Source organism: Octopus sinensis, linkage group LG25 (assembly GCF_006345805.1).
Source record: "Octopus sinensis linkage group LG25, ASM634580v1, whole genome shotgun sequence".
NCBI lineage: Eukaryota > Metazoa > Mollusca > Cephalopoda > Octopoda > Octopodidae > Octopus > Octopus sinensis.
Genome location: NC_043021.1, coordinates 23,278,887 through 23,299,366, shown reverse-complemented (window position 1 = coordinate 23,299,366; position 20,480 = coordinate 23,278,887). Strand labels below are relative to the sequence as shown.

Below are 20,480 nucleotides of genomic sequence, written 5' to 3'. Positions count from 1 at the left end.
GGCGATGGTAAAATGAAATGAATGGAAACGAAGCGAAAATATATCCTTTTTCGGCAATGGGATATGATTTGTTCCTCTCTTATATCTCTTAGACATTGTTTAAAGCGTATGAGCTGTGTGTGTATCTATCGTTTCTTATTCAAAAATTAATATGATCACTTCAAACAAAATGAAATTCCGCTGAGGAAAAATATTTGCAGCATTGAATAATTTTCCTGAGTGAATTAAAGAAAGTACTGGAATTGTTTGAATTATTCTGCCCAGTAGAGTCTGCATCTTCTACTTCTATACAAAATTAGAAGAAAACATTTTTGCCCTCGGTTAATTGGTATAATTAAAAAGAAACTGAGCAAAGACAAACAGTTCCGTAGGGACAAGAAACGGAAAAGCGCAAAATAAAATTGTTGTTTTTAAATTATCCAAGCTTTGAGAAAATGTAAATAAATAGTTGTGTGTGAGAGAGAGAGAGAGGGAGAGAGTCTGTGTGCTTGGTATCATCTACTGTGGTTGATGATGACGACAACGACGAAGAGGTTGGTGATTGATGAAGCTAATTATGACGGTAATGATGATAAATTAATAAGAAACACGATACTTACTTTCATCAAGGAATTTCATGTGGCTTTTCTTAACTCCTAAGTTAAGCAATTCCTGGGATTTGTTCAAAACTTGGGAGATATTGCGCCGCAGTTGACTTTCAGTCATTTCGCTAAATACTGTACAGTAAATAGCAAATATTTTATTTCTGTTTGAGCTGAAATAAAAAATAAATACATACATGTATGTCGGTATGTATGTATGTATGTATGTAGCTAGCTAGCTAGCTAGAAATATACATACATTGATATATATATATATATATATATATATATATATATATATATATATATATATATATATAGATATATATATAATATAATTCGAGACAAAACCACTATTTTAAAACCAAACAAGGAAAGACTTAATCAATACATAAAATTTTAATATAAATTAAATAAACCGCCACTACAAATGTTTCATGTCTGCTCCGACAATCTTCAGGTGGATTTTCGATCTAAAAATAGCAATATTTTAAAATATAATTTAAAATAATTTAAATTAATAAAACAATAAAATTATCAATGAAAGAATGTAAAAAAATAAAAATATAATCTATATATAATCTATATATAATCTATATATAATCAATATATAATCTAAAATAATCTAAAATAAACCCTATAAACAATTGAATATAAAAACCTATTATAAAAGTTCTCATATTTAAAAATGTACAAAAACCAAAAAACCACAGACATGAAACATTTGTAGTGGCGGTTTATTTAATTTATATTAAAATTTTATGTATTGATTAAGTCTTTCCTTGTTTGGTTTTAAAATAGTGGTTTTGTCTCGAATTATATTATATAATATTTTACTATAAATTGGATTTAACCCTAAATCTGATTTTTCCCTGTAATTTTGGATTCATTCCCTAATATTTATTATTATATATATATATATATATATATATACATTCGTTTAAAAGCTGCCCTGTTAATCTTTGGGTCCAACAATGACACCATGCATTGAGTACATATTAAGTTTCATGAAACATGAATATTTCTCAAGCAATGAACAATTTTCATCAAAGCAATGATATAATTTGTCGACTCGGAACTTATTGCAAAGCTTCATGATAAACAACAGTACCACCACCATCGCCACCATATCTGCCATACACACGCCATCCAGACTTCTGACGCCATCACCATCAATACTTTTCATCACTTCCCCCTCCACAACCATCACCACTGTCTTTCACATCGCTTTCTATCACTATATTCAAATATAGCTCAGGATTGGATTATCATAGCTAAAATAACCGCATTCAATATGGTTGAGAACAGAATTAGTTAAGAAGGCTCGAACTACAAGCGGGTGACTAAAAGTTGGTCTTAAGAATATATTCGTCCACTAAGAAATCCACATGAAGGCCTTCACTCCCTGCATAAATCTTTAAATACACTTTATATATATATACATATATATATATAATATATAATATATATATATATATATATATAATATATATATAATTACCTGGTTGGTTTTAAATTGCGTGTTAGCTACCTTCAATATTTTATAATCTTCACATTGCCATTTTGTGAAATCAGTCCCTAATTCCTATGGCATTCTCAATGATACTGAGAGGCGTGAGTTAGCCTCCACCAGCCGTAATGGAGTGAGCATTGCTGATGAGTATTAACTTCCTATAAGAGATTACCATGCTAATCTAATCCATCTGGCTTACCGTGGGGAATGTTCTCCCCACTGTCAGTGCAAACAGACCATATGTCTTTTTGTGGCTCAGGAGTCTATGACTAATATTTCTAATAATGCTGGTGCTCACTGCACTCTTTTCACACTTAGTGACTGTGAATTATTTCCTTGTTGGTTTCAAATTGCCGATAGCCACCACAATTTATATATATACACACCCATATATATGTGTGTATATATATGTGTGTATATATATATGTGTGATGTATATGTATGTATATATATATACATATATATATATACAGCAATTTAATAAATAAAACATATGCATACATACATACATATATGTACATACCTACATCTATACGTATATATACATATATATATGAGTACAGGACACTACAAAAAAGCGTAGAACACAACGAGAAAACATGAAATCAAACAAGGAAACGGACTCTTTTCAACAACGAAAAAACAGAGTACAAGACAAACAATACAAGGAACATTCCCCTTCTTCAGCTGCTCCTGTTTCGACTCAATGCGTATGTATATATATGTATATATATATATATATATATAATATATATATATATATTATATATATATATATATATATATATATATATATATAGGTATTATGTATATATATATGCATATATATATAGATATATATATAATATATATATATATATTAATATATATATATATAGTTATCGCCATACTATATGGCATTCTTATAAAATAAAAAAAAGCTGACCGCTTATTAGCTCCATGAGGCCATAATAGCTATTTGATACACAACTGTATCCATATATTTAAGCTTCGTGCCTAAAGAAGATATTATTATTATTAGTGCTGAAACTCACAGCTATTTTGCGGGTATGAGGGAAAGTTTCAGCTGTCCACAGCCAGCAGTCGAGGGTGACGTTGTTTACTATCGTGCTTCAAGACCCCGCGAAGAATTCTTGCAGTTCCAAACAACGCTGATTGTTATAGATGTCTACCTTCACACCCGCACAATCATTTTCAGCCATGCTGGTAGTTGAGTGGTGATACTTCCAAGTTGCCAATTACTATTGGTATCAACGTCTACCCTACTCATTACTCTTTTACTCTTTTAACTCTTTTACCTTTATTTTCAGTCATTTGACTGCGGCCATGCTGGAGCACCGCCTTTTAGTCGAGCAAATCGACCCCGGGACTTATTCTTTGTAAGCCCAGTACTTATTCTATATATATATACATTTCTCTCTGTATCTTTATATGGGTTTGTTTGTCCTTTGTATAATAAAACATTGATAAAACACTTAAACATTTCATTGAATGTATGAATTAGTATATTGTGGGTCACAAGTACAACACTGTTGATTATTGTGACGTATAATACATGCGATGATGCCGCTCTGGTAACAGACACAGAAGAAGCCCTCCAAAGGCTCATTAACTGTTTTGAGCAAGCATGTAACGACTTTGGCTTAGCTATCAGCCTTAAGAAGACCAACATCATGGGTCAGGCTACATCGGACAAGAGGTGGAGAAGTTTACCTATCTGGGCTCTACCGTCACCTACAACCTATCCCTTGACGCTGAGCTCAATATACGCATTGGCAAGGCAGCTGCTGCGATGGCCCAACTCTCCAAACGGGCTTGGGACAACAATAAGCTGACCAAGACCACAAAAATGAAGATCTACCAGGCATGTGTACTCAGCACTCTACTGTATGGAAGCGAGACCTGGACGCTATACACACGCCAAGAGCGTCGCCTAAACATCTTTCACCTGCGCTGCCTCCGAAAAACCTCCACATCAAATGGCAGAATCATATCCCCAACAAAGATGTCCTCAGGCAAGCAGGAATACCAAGCATGTTTGCACTCCTCACACAAAGACGTATGAGATGGCTTGGGCATGTTAGCCGTATGAAAGATGGCAGAATCCCCAAGGACATACTCTACGGAGAGCTTGCTAGCGGTACCAGGTCTGTGGGTAGACCGATCTTACGTTACAAGGATGTTTGCAAAAGGGACATGAAGGCCTGCAACATCAACATTAGCGGTTGGGATGCAGTCGCCGGCAACCGTGGAGAATGGCGTCGTACAGTAAAAGAGGGTATACAGAGGAGTGACAGAAAGAGAGAGGAGAAATGCAAAGAAAGGAAGAGACATAAACAAGAGACCCTGGCACTACAACCAGCCAGGAACAGTCTTCGCTACATTTGCAGTACCTGCCAGAGGGAGTGTTTGTCCAGGATAGGACTACACAGCCACAGCAAGAAATGTAACAGGAAATAAAATATAACAGCCGGACTAGACCTAGAAAAAAAAAAAAAATGCGCAACTCCATTGTCTCCCGAGACAGAAAGGATGCCAAACAATACATGCGATAAAATCGAATGTTTGGAACAAAAGCAAATAAATTTGAATAAATGTGCTAGAAGCATTTGCTTACCCACAGTCTTCAACTCTAAATGTTCCCGTCACGGTTGAAAGGTCATGCTCCATCTGCAAAAGCCGGATGTATATAATAATAAATATATATATATATATATATATAATATATATATATATATATATATATATATATATATACATACATTAAATGAAAGAAACTGAGTTTGATTTAAAATCGTTGAGATGTATTGAAAAATAGATAAAGAAATAATTTTATTCTGAAACGCAGGATAATGCTAATGATATAACGTGAACCGGATGAAATATCCATAATTTGCAGAAAAATCTGTCGGCGGCCAGCTATGTGACTACACCTCACACCCCTGTGATTACGCTTTAAGTGCTTTACCATTAAGCTAAACTGCGCGAACGACAAATACTTCTGCAAAGTTAGGCTATATACATCTAGCTTTATAAGACGCGTAATCTGGCCGCCGACAGAGTTTTCGGCAACAGGTGAATACTTTATCCTGTTCATGCTATACTATTAGCATTATCCTGCGTTTGAGAATATAATTATATATAAATATATTAGCTTGACACTCGGTAAAGTGGGGGAAATGAGAGGGTTTTTAATGTTCCGAGCATATCTCTTTTTCAGAAAGGAAAACGAAAATGTTGAGAAGAAAAATATTACCAAAAGGAAGTGTGTGTGTGTGTAAACATAAGATTAGTGAATATTTGAGTAGGATTTTATTTACTGTCAGAATCGGAAATTATATCACGGAATATATTAAGACAAAATAGTGGATAGAACAGTCTTTTTATTGACCAGCAAAAATTCAGTAAGTTAAAAAAGAAAGTTTTATGTAATAGTTTACTATCAGTAAATGGAGTTGATTGTCTGAATTTCATGAAACCTCACTATTTATTTGACGTTTCACATTTCTTCTATAAAATATGCATGTGTGTGTGTGTATGTGTGCGTGAGAGTGTGTATTTGTATGCATGTGTGCGCATGTTCAGTGCATATGTGTGCGCGCATGTGCGTCTGTGTACGGAGAAAGAGAGAGAGAGGGCAGATATCTACTCACGGCTCTTGATATGTTCTCAGCGGGGATTTTATATTCGTTGAACTTTTTAAAAATCAAACGAAATACGAGGGATTTGGTCCAGCCTATGGATTGATATAGAAAATAATCTCTGCTTTTATAAATGAGACACACGTCATAGATGCACATAAAACCCACATACGTAGATAAAAATATACATTCATAATCACATATACACTTAAAATACTATATATATATATATATATTATTCTTATTCTACCTATTATATACGTTTTTATTATTATTATTATTATTTGCAATTTACTTAAGCATTGACATTTAATTATTATTTATTTTTTATATTTCTATTATATGTAATTTTCTAGATGGTGTAATTTAATTGTTCATTTTGAATTGATAAAAAGTGTTTTTTTTTATTTTAATTTTTTATATACATCTTATAATGTGTGAAATTTGATTTAGTATTTCTAAATTTAATTTTTCCCTTGTAAGTTTGGATTTTATTCACTCAAATAATAATAATTATATATATATATATATATATATATATACACACTTATCATTCCCTTTCTTCCTGTCGCTCTCTTCGTGTATCGGCTATCAATGCCTGCCCATGGATGATTGGTTCCATACATCGTTAGGACCTTTCTTGACTTCCTGTCCAACTCCTTTAGCTTCTCCTCCGTCCACTTCAGTTTTCCAGCATCATTCCGAACTACTGCGACTGCGTGCGAGTTTATCGCCGAAATTATGTTCCAGGCATTCAGCTTTCTAACCAATATTTTGCTCACTCGCCAAAAGTGCTCTCTTTTACTCTTTTCCTTCATGTCGTGATGTTTGATTCCATCTGTGTGTGTGTGTTAGAGAGAGAGAGAGAGGGGGGAGGGAGAGAGGGAGAGAGAGCATTGCAAACAGTATATATATACACACACGTATACACTCATCAAAATATTTTCCCGTATATTAATTACTATAAAATGTTCTTATTAACTATCAATTTGTAATAAACTTGTTAGTGTTATATTAGACAATAAATAACACTTACCAATGAAATCATTCTTGTTACATAAGTGTCCGACGCAACAACCAGTACAAGACGTGCCATTCGTCCGTTTATTGCATGTAAGGGTATTGTTTCTCATAGCTTCAACACATTTTCTGTATGTGCTGCAGGACCTTTCAGTCTTCAGTTTAGCACCGTTCATTGATATTGCGAATCGGCATACAGGCTGTAATAATATATGAAAATTATACACTACAACAACAATATTTATTAGGACGATTACTGCTAATTACAGCAACAACAACAGAAACAACACCACTGGGTGTTTACCATGCAAGTAAGTTTAATCATTGCTTTAAAATACCCAAAAGCAATAATGAAACCGTAAAAGAGTTGCCGAATTGTTGAAAGTTAACAGCATAAGTAAAATTCCGTAAAAGTTATTGCTATTTAGTATTCAAAAATCATGTTTTAAATGCTTACAGTGTCCAAACCTCTCGGATCACAAGGAGATATGGCCATCGGATCACGGTCTGTATCAAAACCGCATCGCATCGACTGTCACCCATTGCCCAACTTAAAATAGGTTAAATTATCCTAATAAAGATGTATCAATTCTCTAAAATTTCTTCTTACTGGAGGAATGCTCAAGAGGAATTTTTCATATAAAATTTACGGAAAATCATGCGTACAAAACTCACCAACAAGAGAACCTAATATGCCTTTACCCAAAGATGAAAGAAATATAATTGTCAGATTGAACTCCTCAGTCCAAGCAAATAAAACAGAAAATACATAAACGCACAAGAGAAACTTCGTTTTATTTTGCAAGTATATTTTATATGAAAATACGGTATATTAGTATAAAATTTGGAGAGAAAACAACCAAGGTCTTGTTAACTTAATAAGGGACATTCTGAAAACGAAAAATATCAAAATGGAGAAGAATATTTAAAGAAAAGAATCCATCACGAAAACGCAATTAATAATCGCAAACACCTAACAATAATAAAAGCAATGAAAATGTAGACATTGAAGTTAGAAATAAGATTTGCATTGCCTTAGTTTGAAATTGAAACTTGTTTCTTCCAATGTTGGAAAAGTTTTAGAAAGGAAATTGGATCTCCCAAACTGAGTGAGGATGTCATGAAGACATAACCAATGATAGTGTCCGAAGGCTGGCGTCTTCAAAAGAGCCAATAGAGTCGGTGATTGCAAATGAATGAATCATTACATAAGCTAACTCAGCTTCAAGAAAACAGAAAGGTCTGAGATCAGAACAGACAATGAAACAGGCAACAGATAGCAGCCATGCTCTTATGTCACGCTCTATTCTCCTATATTCTCGTAATGTGAAGCATTGATCTGTGACATTACCGGTGTCTTTTATTGTTTCTCTTGTGTTTCTTTCACCAATGTACAACTGTGTATTCAGAGATATGCCTGACAATTTTAATTTGTGTTTTAGCTGCGTTTTAAAGTTATAGGTTTTACCTTTCTGTGAAACAATATGACCCCCACCTATTATGTTCTGGAGAGCTTATTGTACTACTTGATGTGAGGGAAGATTTAATCTGTTTCGAATAGTTCATAACCTCGTATATCAAACAACCTCTTTTGCTATGGCCAGCAGATGAAGGAAAGTCTCATTTGCTTCTTACTTATTCAATCCGCTCCCTGTAATGTTTGCGAACTGGTAGGGCCAGGTTCGACTTCCAGTTACCCCTCTAAGGTTGGTGACCCGAGGTCATTCGACAAGGAACCTTGATTCCAAGTTGACTTATAGCCACATACATTCATGCATCCTACTCTAAGGACAGCCATGTTTGTCGGAGAAAGGTCACTCTAAGTTCGTGTGTTCGTTTCTTGAATAGGGATTCCTGGACAGGGTAGAACGTTGCGTCCTTGAACAAGGCACTTCATTTCACTTTGTCCCAGTCTAATCAAGTGAAATGTGTCCCAACCTAGTGATGTTCATCTATTTCTCTCTTCAATCGTCACATCCTTCTCGTCCCATTGAGTCATGAATAAGAAGATCGACAGGGTGTGTGTATGTCTACGCAGGCGCATAAAAAAAACTAGCGAAAGCATAGTACAATCTATGTGGCCTTAATGGCTTTCGAGTGACGGTTGTGGATATATTTTAACGAAAAGGAAGAAAGTAATATTCCAGTTTACCTCTGTTCCTGGACAGCTTGTCACTTCATTGCATATGATTCCTGAACATGTTTGACACTGTAAATTCCGTTGAAATAACGAGTAATCTACAGAATACAAGTAAATATCTGTATTTATGAACCAAATAATGCAATGCATAGCAATAACAAAAATTTTTCTTTCAGATGTAAAAACAAATGTATGCGTGTTAGTATTGAAATCAATACATGTTAGACATAAAAGCAAATTATTAACAAAGACTATAAACCTATTTTCATGTTCATTCGGAACGTTTCAATAATGTCACAAATTCAACTGAGAGAAGCATGAAAGCCACTTGTTGTCCTTTTAGTATTCTGATGTAACAAACACGTGAAAATCGTTGAACAAGTCAAATAAAGGGATTAAATTTGTAAGTTGCAACCATTGATGCAGTGGGAACTCCCTAATGAAACCTGAGAATCTCATTTAAGTTATGCTGCAATGTCATATAGTATGTGAAGAAGGCCATAATATGTGAAGTGAGCAAAACAATATTTGGATAAACAATAAAAATTATGATCACTAATATTGTGCTTTTTCCAATATACACACATTTATGTATGTATGTATGTATGTATGTATGTATGTATGTATGTATGTATGTATGTATGTAAGTATTATGTATGTATGTATGTATGTATGTATGTATGTATGTATGTATGTATGTATGTAAAGGTTTTAGTTGCCAATCCTGTAAAATACATTGTAGATATTTAGCTGGGCTAAAAAGTCACATTCGATCACAGCACCAGTAACAGTTAAGCTTCGTGCAATGGCCATACTCGGTAACAAGGGGGCAGCCATAATAATACATGTATTATTATGTATGTATGTATGTCATTATTCACTGTTATTTCAAGATTTGTTGGCAATAGAGAAGGAGAGAGTTTCTATCCTACACCTACGGCTCCTTCATTGGAATTTCAACAACATCAATATTGCCATCATCTCGGAACTTTCTACCAACATATCCATGCATAGTCTTCTGTTTATAGATACTCATCTGTTCATCTAATGATACGTTGCGGTAGAGTCGTGCGACATCTTTGAGCATGTATTCTGTTATCAGATAAGGAATGTTGCTCAAGGAGCTGCCTTCCAAGTCATATGAATTATGCAAACTTGGTCAAGGGATGCACTTTGACATTTGTGGTTATAAGATGTTACCGAAAGGATATGATACGACATTCAAAGACATTTTGCATCGATGTTAAGCCCCTGCCGCCTTGTTTTCGTTTTAAGGAGAGGGGGTCTACTTCACCGTTTATGTGGAAATTATGTGTACTTGTCAGTATTTTCCGGGTTTTCACATAAACAGCTCGGATCTCATCAAGTGACCAATAAAACAGCCCAAATGTCAGTATGAGTACTTGCACAGCAAACACGTTGTGGGCCAATGTTTTATTGAATGCATAGATTTCTGAGGTCGAAATTTTATTTATTCAGCTGTAATGTTCTTTGTTTATACTTTAATGACACCTGTAAGTTAATGGTACCTGTAAAAAAGCACTTGTTTTGTTACAGGTGCTGTTATGAGATATATTTTCAACCACCCCTAGATATCTGTAACATTCCTCTTCAGATATAGGGGAAACTGTCAGGTCATTGATGGCGATGTTGCTAGTCTGGTTTACATTTTTCGCCCTTTTCACAACCATATAACATTTATCCTGAACAAACGCCAACCCCACATTTTTTGAGAATGTTGTAACTTGGTCAAGGCTCTTTTTCATCTCATCCATATTCTTTGCATAAAGTTTTTAAGTCATTCACAAAGAAACAGCGTTCAATTTTGTAATTTCTGTTTCCTTTTGAACCAATGAGATATCCTTAACATGAATGACATGAGGTTTACAGAAAGTATAAACGACATCATAACGAGGTTGTCCCCTTGGAATATGCCTTTGCGATATTGTATTCTGTCAGTGATAATAGTCACTCTTTGTGTTTAATTTCATGATGGTGGCTCACAATGGAATCAGGTCAGCTATGGCTTTGATTATGGCTCACTGGAAATTTACCAAGCTGAAGGACTTCTAGCATCCATGGGAATTTATGTATGTATGTATGTATGTACGTATGTATGTATGTACGTATGTATGTATGTATGTATGTATGTATGTATGTATGTATGTATGTATGTATGTACGTATGTACGTATGTATGTATGTATGTATGTATTTATGTATGTATGTGTGTATGTATGTATGTATGTATGTATGTATTTATGTATGTATGTATGTATGCATGTATGTATGTATGTACGTATGTATGTATGTATGTATGTATGTATTGTATGTATGTATGTATGTATGTATTTATGTATGTATGTGTGTGCGTATGTACATACATATACATACTGACTCATATATTTTCTGGAGTGATGTGCTTCATCGGACCCCATTTTAAGTCTGTCATTTGGAACCTTCGCTGTTTATGCCGGATTCTTCTCCGTTATAAACAATCAAGGCTGGTCTTTGGTTTCAGGATATCTTCCTACTTTCCCCCAACCAATCACAGCAGCCTTCTGAATGATCATGAGCATTGACTGTCTTCCTGGCTAAGCGCTAAATATATACTTTACCTCTCTACTTTGTTTTCTTCCTCTCTCTCCTCCGCAGCATCACTCTTACCAACCCACATCCTCACATTATTTGTCCCTCCGCCCACATTTACACTTTATACACACTTCACACGCTAGACCACAGTTTCTACCTACACATCTCACTTCGGTAGCACAGTTACTCTCTGCACACTTTATTACACACAAAGACAAACACACACACACACACATACACACAACTTTGTCCCATTGGATATTCTACATTTGACACACACATACAAATGCATACACACTCGTACATAGACTCATACATATTCCCGCACACTCACTCTTCAAACACATACACACACTCACACACACATACCCATACTCACAAGTGCTGCCCTCACACATTCACTTTTGCACCCAACGTTTTGCTTTGTATCTCTAAACCACTCACTTCTCTCTCTCCCCCTCCTCCTCCTCCTTTTTCCTCCCACTACTGCTTGGCTCCTACTAACAGTTTACCTCCCCTATACGCACACATACCGCACCCTTCTTCTCTCCCTTTCCATTCGTGTTCACTCTTCTTCGAATAAAACCACTTTTGCTCTTCTCTCCTTCTTTCGTCAGCCATTTTCTGTCTCTCACTTAACCCATGTGTACCAACCCTTTGCTTGTACAGTTTACATTATTTGACCTTCATGAAGTGTGCCATCTTTTTCAGAGACAATTACATTACTGAATGTTTTGCCTGCATTTTGCCCTTTCTTGTCTTGGTATTTGATCTTCTGAAGCAACTTTTCTCTCTTATTCGATTTTTATCCTATAGATTCTACTGCAACTGTCCATGTCACTGTCTTTGCGACTTTACAGTGTTCCCAGAGCATTGAACAGCAGTGATGGTGTCTGAATTGTGGTAACCGTCATGAATTATCATGAATACAGGTTTCTCTCTTCCAATATTTAGATGGCTTTCAAGGCGGCAAGCTGGCAGAAACGTTAACACACCGGGCGCAAAGCTTAGCAGTATTTCGTCTGTTTTTTCACGTTCTGTGTTCAAATTCCACAGAGGTCGACTTTGCTTTTATCCTTTCGGGGTAGCAGTTGCGTACTAGGTCGATCCAATCGACTGGCCCTCTCCCCACCAAATTTCATGCCTTGTGCCTAGAGTAGCAAAGAATATTTAGATGGCTTCCAGTCCGCCATATCAGCTTTTTTCTCAGCTACAACTTTATGCTCTCTAACGCCTTTGCTTACCAATACACTACGTTTTCCTTAATATAATGGGACATAAAATCGTTATATTTAATACCGACACTCTGTATATCCATCCATCTACCATCTTCAACGCTCATTATTCCTGGGAGGGTCATGAGGACATCTGGTGCCTCAGGTACCTCCTGCATAGGGTACTATCAGAGGCAACTGCCAATACGCATACTGATTGAATTCTCAAGCATGACCAAATGAGGCTATGGATATTTTCTAGCTATCACTTTTTGGTCTAACTCTACATTCCCTGCTGTTTTTCATCATTTTAAAGAATCGATCTTGCGATTTTGTCATGTGACATCCTAATCGCATGTCCGCATTACCGGAAATGTAGTGGCACAATACGGAAAAGTACCGACCTGATCTGGAGAGACTCCCTCATCTCCAAGGTACACACTGTGTCGAGTAAAGCTACTCCAGTTTTTTCGGAGGAATCCCATTTCGGCCGCTTCTGTTTGAGATCAGACTCTTTCAGTCGTTAGCCAATATTCATGACAACAGATGAGAATGGGCACGAAACCCAAACTGAAGATAGTGTTTTGGCTTTGTTACCAAGTTGTCCTCTTCTGGGGATCGAATACTGGAACATTTTTTTGTATCTCGGGAGGGTCATTAAGCCAATAAAAAACACACGTACTGGTTCTATTTCACTTCATTATTCGTCACTTTGTTAACAATTTGTTAACGAATTAACTAAATGAATGTTTGATTAACCGTTTGGTTAACCTATCAACCAGTTATGGTTGTTAGCGACATTTTGTTGTGTGTGTGTGTGTGTGTGCTGTTGATGGTTTGTGTGATACAGTTGAATCTATAAGTTCGTTGGAGAGAAGATGTGAATGTAAAGCGTGCGAATGGTAAAACGTTTATTCCTCATATCTTTATCTATAGTTTCCCTTTCATAAGACATTATATTGCAAGCTTCAGAGAATAACCCGGATTTTCTTAGTATTAATAATAAAAGAAAAGAAGAAACGAGAATTTTACTTACTTTGACATTGCGAATAATCCAGTATAGGTATTCGTTTCCCTGAGCCTTCCTGACACGTGCCAGAGACAGCAACAGTTCTGTTATAGACTTTTTTAATATACTTAACGAAGGCTGGCAAGTGACATCCACACTTCATAAGCTTATTGTATTCGAGGTAACTGTAATAATAAAGAGAACTCTGAATGCGTTTCAGATCAACAGAGAAATTCCTATGTGATTTGACAAGAAACAAAGATTATAAAATTTGAGCAGGTTTATAAACGCTATGGCATTCATTTTTCTAAGTGTTGTTAATAACATCAATATTGCGAAATGGTTTCTAGTAGAAAGTGGAAGCACTAAGGTTCTTTTCTCTTTTAGCTTAGATATTGAATAATAAAGTACCTTTAAATAAGATTACTAGCCACTTGAAACGATTCTATTTTATTGTAGTTTAGGGACATTTTAGTGTCGGGAATTTGGTGGTAGGGATCTTGCGCCGCTCTGTCTGAGAAAACTCGTTTAGACGGGCGGTTTTGGCGCTAAGAAGGTCGTGTTTATTCTATGTAGCAACTGGTTTTAAAACTAGAGACGTACCAGCGCAGAAACTGAGAGATTACAGTGTTGTACATTTTATAGCTTCAGCGGTAAAGACATGTATAGTAATACTCCTAATTAAGAAGGGGAAAATTAATATTCAATTTTGATATATCAATTTGAATATTTTCAGTCAATAATAAATCTCTGAACGAGATGTAAACAGTAACGGCTCGACAACGTAAAGTATAATAGCCATCTCAATATGGCTAACCACTAAGGGTGGGTGTTACTATAGCTTTTAACCCCAGGAGATCATCGTCAACGCACGGTATTCACCGGTTTACGATCGTAAACCGGTGATTACCGTGCGTTGACAAGAGGCAAATACCTCGAAACTGCGGTCCGTGCGTATCACTTAGGCTTATGAGAGAGGGATGACCTCCCTTTGCAAATACCATAAGGGCACAGATAGTGTGCCTAAAGCCAGCTGGAGACGATGATCTCCTGGGGCTACAAGCTACAGTAACACCCACCGTTAGTGGTTAGCCATATTGAGATGGATATTATACAATATTTTCAGTGTTTTTAAAAAAGAGCAACAGCAAGAACAACAGCAACAACATCAACAAAAATACAACAAAAACAATAATAATAATAATTACACAACCATGACTATTTGAAGTGAGAAATAGAAGGTTGTTGACAATGAAGAGAGTAGAGGTGATACCAGTAGTAATTGGTACATTTGGAAGTATTAGCACTCAACTCCCAGCATGACTGAAAACAATTGGTACAAGTGTGAAGGTAGAACACCTAAAAGAAATCAGCATTGCTTGGAACGCAAGAATTCTTCGTAGGGTTCTTGAAGTATAAACAGTAAACAAGTAACACTTTCCATCAAACCCAGAAAAGTAAGCTGTGAGTTTTCATATGATGATGATGATGATGATGATGATGATGATGATGATTATGATGGTGATGATTATGATGGTGATGGTGATGATAATGATGATGATGATGATTATGATGGTGATGATTATGATGATGATGGAGGTGATGATGATGATGATGATGTTGATGATGATGAGGAGGAGGAATACATTCTTTAAATGAGAATGCATGGACAGTTTGAAAAGAATAAACAGGATGTTAAGGATAATACAGCATCGTGGGCATGGCTTGAGCGAAGTGATTTGAAGCGTACCACTGAAAGCCTGATCATTGTTGCATAAGACCAGGCTCTCGCTGCCTCATTGGTCTGTCTCATTCGCTGTGTATTGACCAAAACCAAATAATCCATTGATGAGGAGGTCATCCGATAATCCCTAAAGCCAAAAACCTCTCAGTTCAATTGTCTTATGTCTGAGTAGAAATTAGAGGGAAAATGAATAAAAGAAGGTTTAACCTTCTCATTTGACCATTCACATGCAATCATAGACATCTTCATACACATTCAAGCATGAATATGGTAGTAGAAAGTAAAGTTAGAGTTACAGAGAGAGAGAGAGAGAGAGATGGGGGTATGAATGTAATCCATTCACACCACTCTGTACTACAAACTGCAGTAGATTTATTAGAGAGGAGAAATGAGAAAATGATAATTGAAAATAACAGATACCAAATAAAATTAGGTAGGATGTGGTTAGAGAATATATAAATGGCATACTAGATTTAGAGGATATTCTAGATATAGATGATATGCTATTGAATTATTGAATATGATTTTCAGAAGAGAATATTCTGAACCTTTTAGGAATTTTGCTACATCGTAATGCAATTCTATAATGTTCTGATAAATACAATTTTGAAATAGGTCTGCTTGTATACCTCCCAACCTCTAATACTGCGCAAACGTTGTTAGTTTTACTACTATTTGTCTCCCTTAAAAGGTTCTCCATTCCAAGCAGTGTGGTTAAGCTTTAATAGGGATAGGATTGTGTTAAATTTCCCTCTCTTTCTTTACCTCTCCACACACACGTGTATATATACATGTGTGTGTGTGTGTGTGTGGTGTGTGTGTGTGTATTAACACAGAAGAATGGAGATATCATACACATTGAATCAGATTGGCAAATCACAAAATCTTGCGATACAGTAATACTGCGTATTAATCGGCCCTTTAGTTACAGGGTGTTCTCTTTTCATGTTCTGAGTTCAAAATTTGGAGGACGATTTTGCCTTTCATCTTTTTGGGGTCGATGAATTAAGTACCAGCCGAGCACTAGGGTGGATGTAATCGACAAGCCCCGCCACAAAATTGCAGGCCTTGTGCTTATCGTAGAAGAATATTTTAGCCCCTTGATTACCAATTACCAATGGCTTCGTGGTAGAAAAACAGAGGCAAATACAGCAATCATCAGAAATATTTGAATGGAATTTTTGTGGTTCTTATTCCTTCTGATAACTCCGTTGTCATAAGGATATAATAAGTAATAACAATATAATATATGTGTGTGTGTGTGTATGCTATATATGCACATACGCATACACACACAGGAAATTTATATATGTGTGCATGAAGGTTTGTATGTAGGCCACTCTCTCGACTCCAGTTAATTATGAGTATTTATAAACATGGGGTAAACTAGATCAAACCAACCTTCTGATATTTGAACATAATCTTTTCGATAATAAAACACAGTGCTCGGAAATCATGTTGATCCACTGAAATTTAAATCAACTCATTGTTGTTTATTACCAACAACATTTAACGAGGAATTGAGAATTTTATGACCTCATTTTATTATTTTCATTTTCCTATAACCCAAAAGAACTTGTTTGCTTACATTTTAACTATGCTGGGAAGGAATAAGAAAGCGCCATCTTCATATTTTTCTATTGGGTTGCTGTTCAAATATCTGAAAAAGAGACAAATATTACACACTTTAAAATAAGTAAAATTAAATAAATCTGTTTACTCTTGTTCATTTCTAAATTGCTTTTTAGTCAACACTAACAGGGTAAATGCTGATATTACACACTACAATTGTTTATTCCTCTTTATATTTCTATGGGAAGTGTTGTTTGAACAAGAATAGGTTCCTTCAATCTAACTTAATTATCCTAACAGAAAACCTGATAACAAAACAGCAAAAGATGGAAGGGAATAAAATACAAAAATAAAAAAAAATAACAAGGAGACTTTCTTATGTGCACAATATGGGTTTTAGTCAACATTCTCATCTATGGTAGAAATATCTTCCTCCATACAGGCAAGGTTCTGTGGCAGGAAAATTACATCTCACATCCATGGATTCTTTAGTCCAACTGTGTGGCACCTTGGACAAATAACATTAACTATAACCTTGGGTCAACTAAGCGTTGTGAGTAAATTTGCTGCAGGAAACTGTGTGGATTCCCTTCGTATATATATATATATATATATATATATATATATATATATATATATATATATATATTATATATATATATATATTATATATATATATGCGAGTGCTTGATAACCAATATTGGTTTGTTTACGTCCCCCGTAACTTAGTGATTCCTCAAAAGGTATCCGACTGATTAAGTGCCAGATTTTAAAAATTCAGTACTAAGGATGATTTGTTCGAGTAAACGCTTGAAGGTAGTACTCCAGCATGGCCGCAATCTGATAACTGAAACAAGGAATAGTAAAAGTACATACTCCAGTAGCAGTGTAATGATAAAAAAGGTTTTCAAAACAATAAAATAATAATTATTGCAATAACATTGACCATCTTCAGACCAGTGCATAACTATCAGAATCCTATTCAAAGTTCATAAAACAATGGTCACCTTTTGGTAGAAGATAAATACTGGGTACCTATAAATTGACTTTACAATTTGAACACTTCAGAAGACAATGAAGAACAAGGATAACTCATCAAACTTTATTGGAAATCTTTGGCAAACAAATATCAGAAGCATTAGAACACTTCGACGTGGATTTAATTGTTACCAATTCTACGTCGCTAAAAGCCACACTTCTTTTTTGTCGGTTGAATTTTATAACGGGATTTTTACTAAAAGAGTCTTCCCAATGAAGACGTTCTTTTAAATTTGATTAATCTACACATTTCCTTTGGAAATAACTGAGATATTTTGATTCAAAGTCACTTTTTTGCCTTACGCTGCCATTTTTTACCTCGAAAACTTTGAAATAAATATTTTAAAGAATCAATTTCCAATTATTTTAGCTCCAAATGTAGCTTACATCTCGATCATCATTGCCAAAACGATGCAATTAATTAGGTTGAGAGCTGAATTACTAATTAAATCATGTAATAGGAGTGGAAGAGCTGCACTCTGTTGTTCACAGTCTCTAAGTGAAGTTCAGTAACAAGGACGGGGAGTCTATTGTTGGGGTGCCGGGTGGGATAATCTATAGTCACCTTGATACTTTGGTGGATGGAGTTGGCTACTTGCTGCATGCTCTCCATTATGTTCCTCTCAGTTTCTACATTACCGTTACTAGAGCTGGTCTTAACTGTGATATTAATGCAATCTATATACCTACAGTAAATTAGAAGAGTTGTGGACTGTTTTGCCAAGGATTGCTTAGGTTTTCTGATCCACCAGGTCATGAAGAGGCCGGCAATATCTCCAGATACACCGACACAAATGGCCGCACCTTGAACTTACATGTATAGTTTCAAGCATTTGTCTTATGAAGGAAGGCCGAAGACGCACGACCTTTGTTCTCTCGAAAAACGACGACGCCGTGGTGATCTCATTCTTGGTCCCTACATCATAAGCGGAAAGTGTATCCTCTCGAAAGAGCTGTTCTTCACTCCTGCTCCAGAGCGTCGGCTGCAGGGTCACTCCGAAAAGCTCTATCTACGACGATTTCATCTCAATCGAAGGAGAGGGGCTATCTCCGTCCGGGTTGCGGATCCGTGGAATAAGCTGCCGGACGAGATAGTGAAGATGCCGACGACCGCTCGGTTCAAAGTCTCTCTTGACCAGAAATAGCCTGAACTCTTTGTATGACCACCCTCCCTGTACATAACGCCCTGTCCCCCTACATGGCCTTGCTTTTGCTTTTTGAGACAAAAAATTAAACTAAACTAAACTAGTGATACTTTAGTCTGTGGTTCTTCAAGGTGGTTCTTACGCTAGCTCCTACTGCCTGTGCAATCATTCCTTTCTCCTAATTGTTGTTCTCAGGGAGTTGGGTGGGTAGGGTCAAGCCACACCAGCGCTCAGTGGTGCATTTATTTACTGCTGAAGTGATGGTGGGTGGTCTAAGAATCTGTGATCTGGCGGGGTAGAATATATAGTCTAAGAACGAGACACGGATCACGCGTGTTGACATCACAGAACTACACTTCACATTTCACAGACAATCTCATTACATTATACTCCAGCAAAATCGATGTCAATAGATGGGTAGAGGGAAGCAAGTCCTTAGTGTCCACTACACAACATGTGAAGAACTTGGAGTGACCAAAAATACTCATTTTATTGAGGATGTCCTCAGTGCTAACAGAAGAAGAAGAAGAAGAAGAAGAAGAAGAAGAAAAAGAAGAAGAAGAAGAAGAAGAAGAAGAAAAAGAAGAAGAAGAGAAGGAGAAGAAGAAGAAGAAGGAGAAGAAGAAGAAGAAGAAGAAAAAGAAGAAGGAGAATAAGGAGGAGAAGAAGAAGGAGAAGAAGAAGAAGAAGAAGAAAGAAGAAGAAGAAGTAGAAGAAGAAGGAGAATAAGGAGAAGAAGAAGAAGAAGAAGAAGAATAAGAAGAAGAAGAAGAAGGAGAGAAGAAGAAGGAGAAGAAAAAGAAGAAGAAAAAAGAAGAAGAAGAAGAGAAGAAGAAGAAGGAGAAGAAGAAGAAGAAGAAAAAGAAGAAGAAGAAGAAGAAGAAGAAGAAAAAGAAGAAGTAGAAAAAGAAGAAGGAGAAGAAGAAGAAGGAGAAGAAGAAGGAGAAGAAGAAGAATAACGGCAATGCGGATAAATAACTGCCAGTCGTTGTCATGTCCAAACACATTCAAATAGATATATCATGAATAGAGTCCAGTAGTTGATTCGTCGATATATTAAGGAAATGCGAAAAAAATGTCATCGTTCAGAAGATATATGAAGCAGGAAGAAACGTTGCTTAGTTTCACATCGTATGTAATTGCGAAGAAATATTGAATAATGTTCATTATGTGAAGAAAGAATTTATATGGAAATATAACGAATAAGGGAAGAAGAAGAACAAGAAGAAGAAGAAGAAGAAGAAATAGAAGAAGAAGAAGAAGAAGAGAAGA

General features: G+C 35.8%; 1 protein-coding gene across 2 annotated transcripts in view; it reads right to left on the bottom strand.

Moving 5' to 3' along the window:
- LOC115224386 overlaps positions 1-18,328 on the bottom strand; it is a 39,758-nt gene extending 21,430 nt beyond the window's left edge. For both annotated transcript variants that reach the window (XM_036513346.1, XM_036513347.1), the window contains exons 1-8: positions 18,285-18,328; positions 17,042-17,113; positions 13,737-13,894; positions 8,908-8,993; positions 6,772-6,955; positions 5,748-5,830; positions 4,712-4,764; positions 600-754 (exon numbers count right to left, since the gene is read on the bottom strand). In XM_036513346.1, the coding sequence (XP_036369239.1) occupies positions 600-754; positions 4,712-4,764; positions 5,748-5,830; positions 6,772-6,955; positions 8,908-8,993; positions 13,737-13,894; positions 17,042-17,113; positions 18,285-18,313 (820 nt within the window). In that variant the 5' untranslated portion in view covers positions 18,314-18,328. The remainder of the gene's footprint in view (positions 1-599; positions 755-4,711; positions 4,765-5,747; positions 5,831-6,771; positions 6,956-8,907; positions 8,994-13,736; positions 13,895-17,041; positions 17,114-18,284) is intronic.
- Between the last annotated feature and the right edge of the window lie 2,152 nt (positions 18,329-20,480).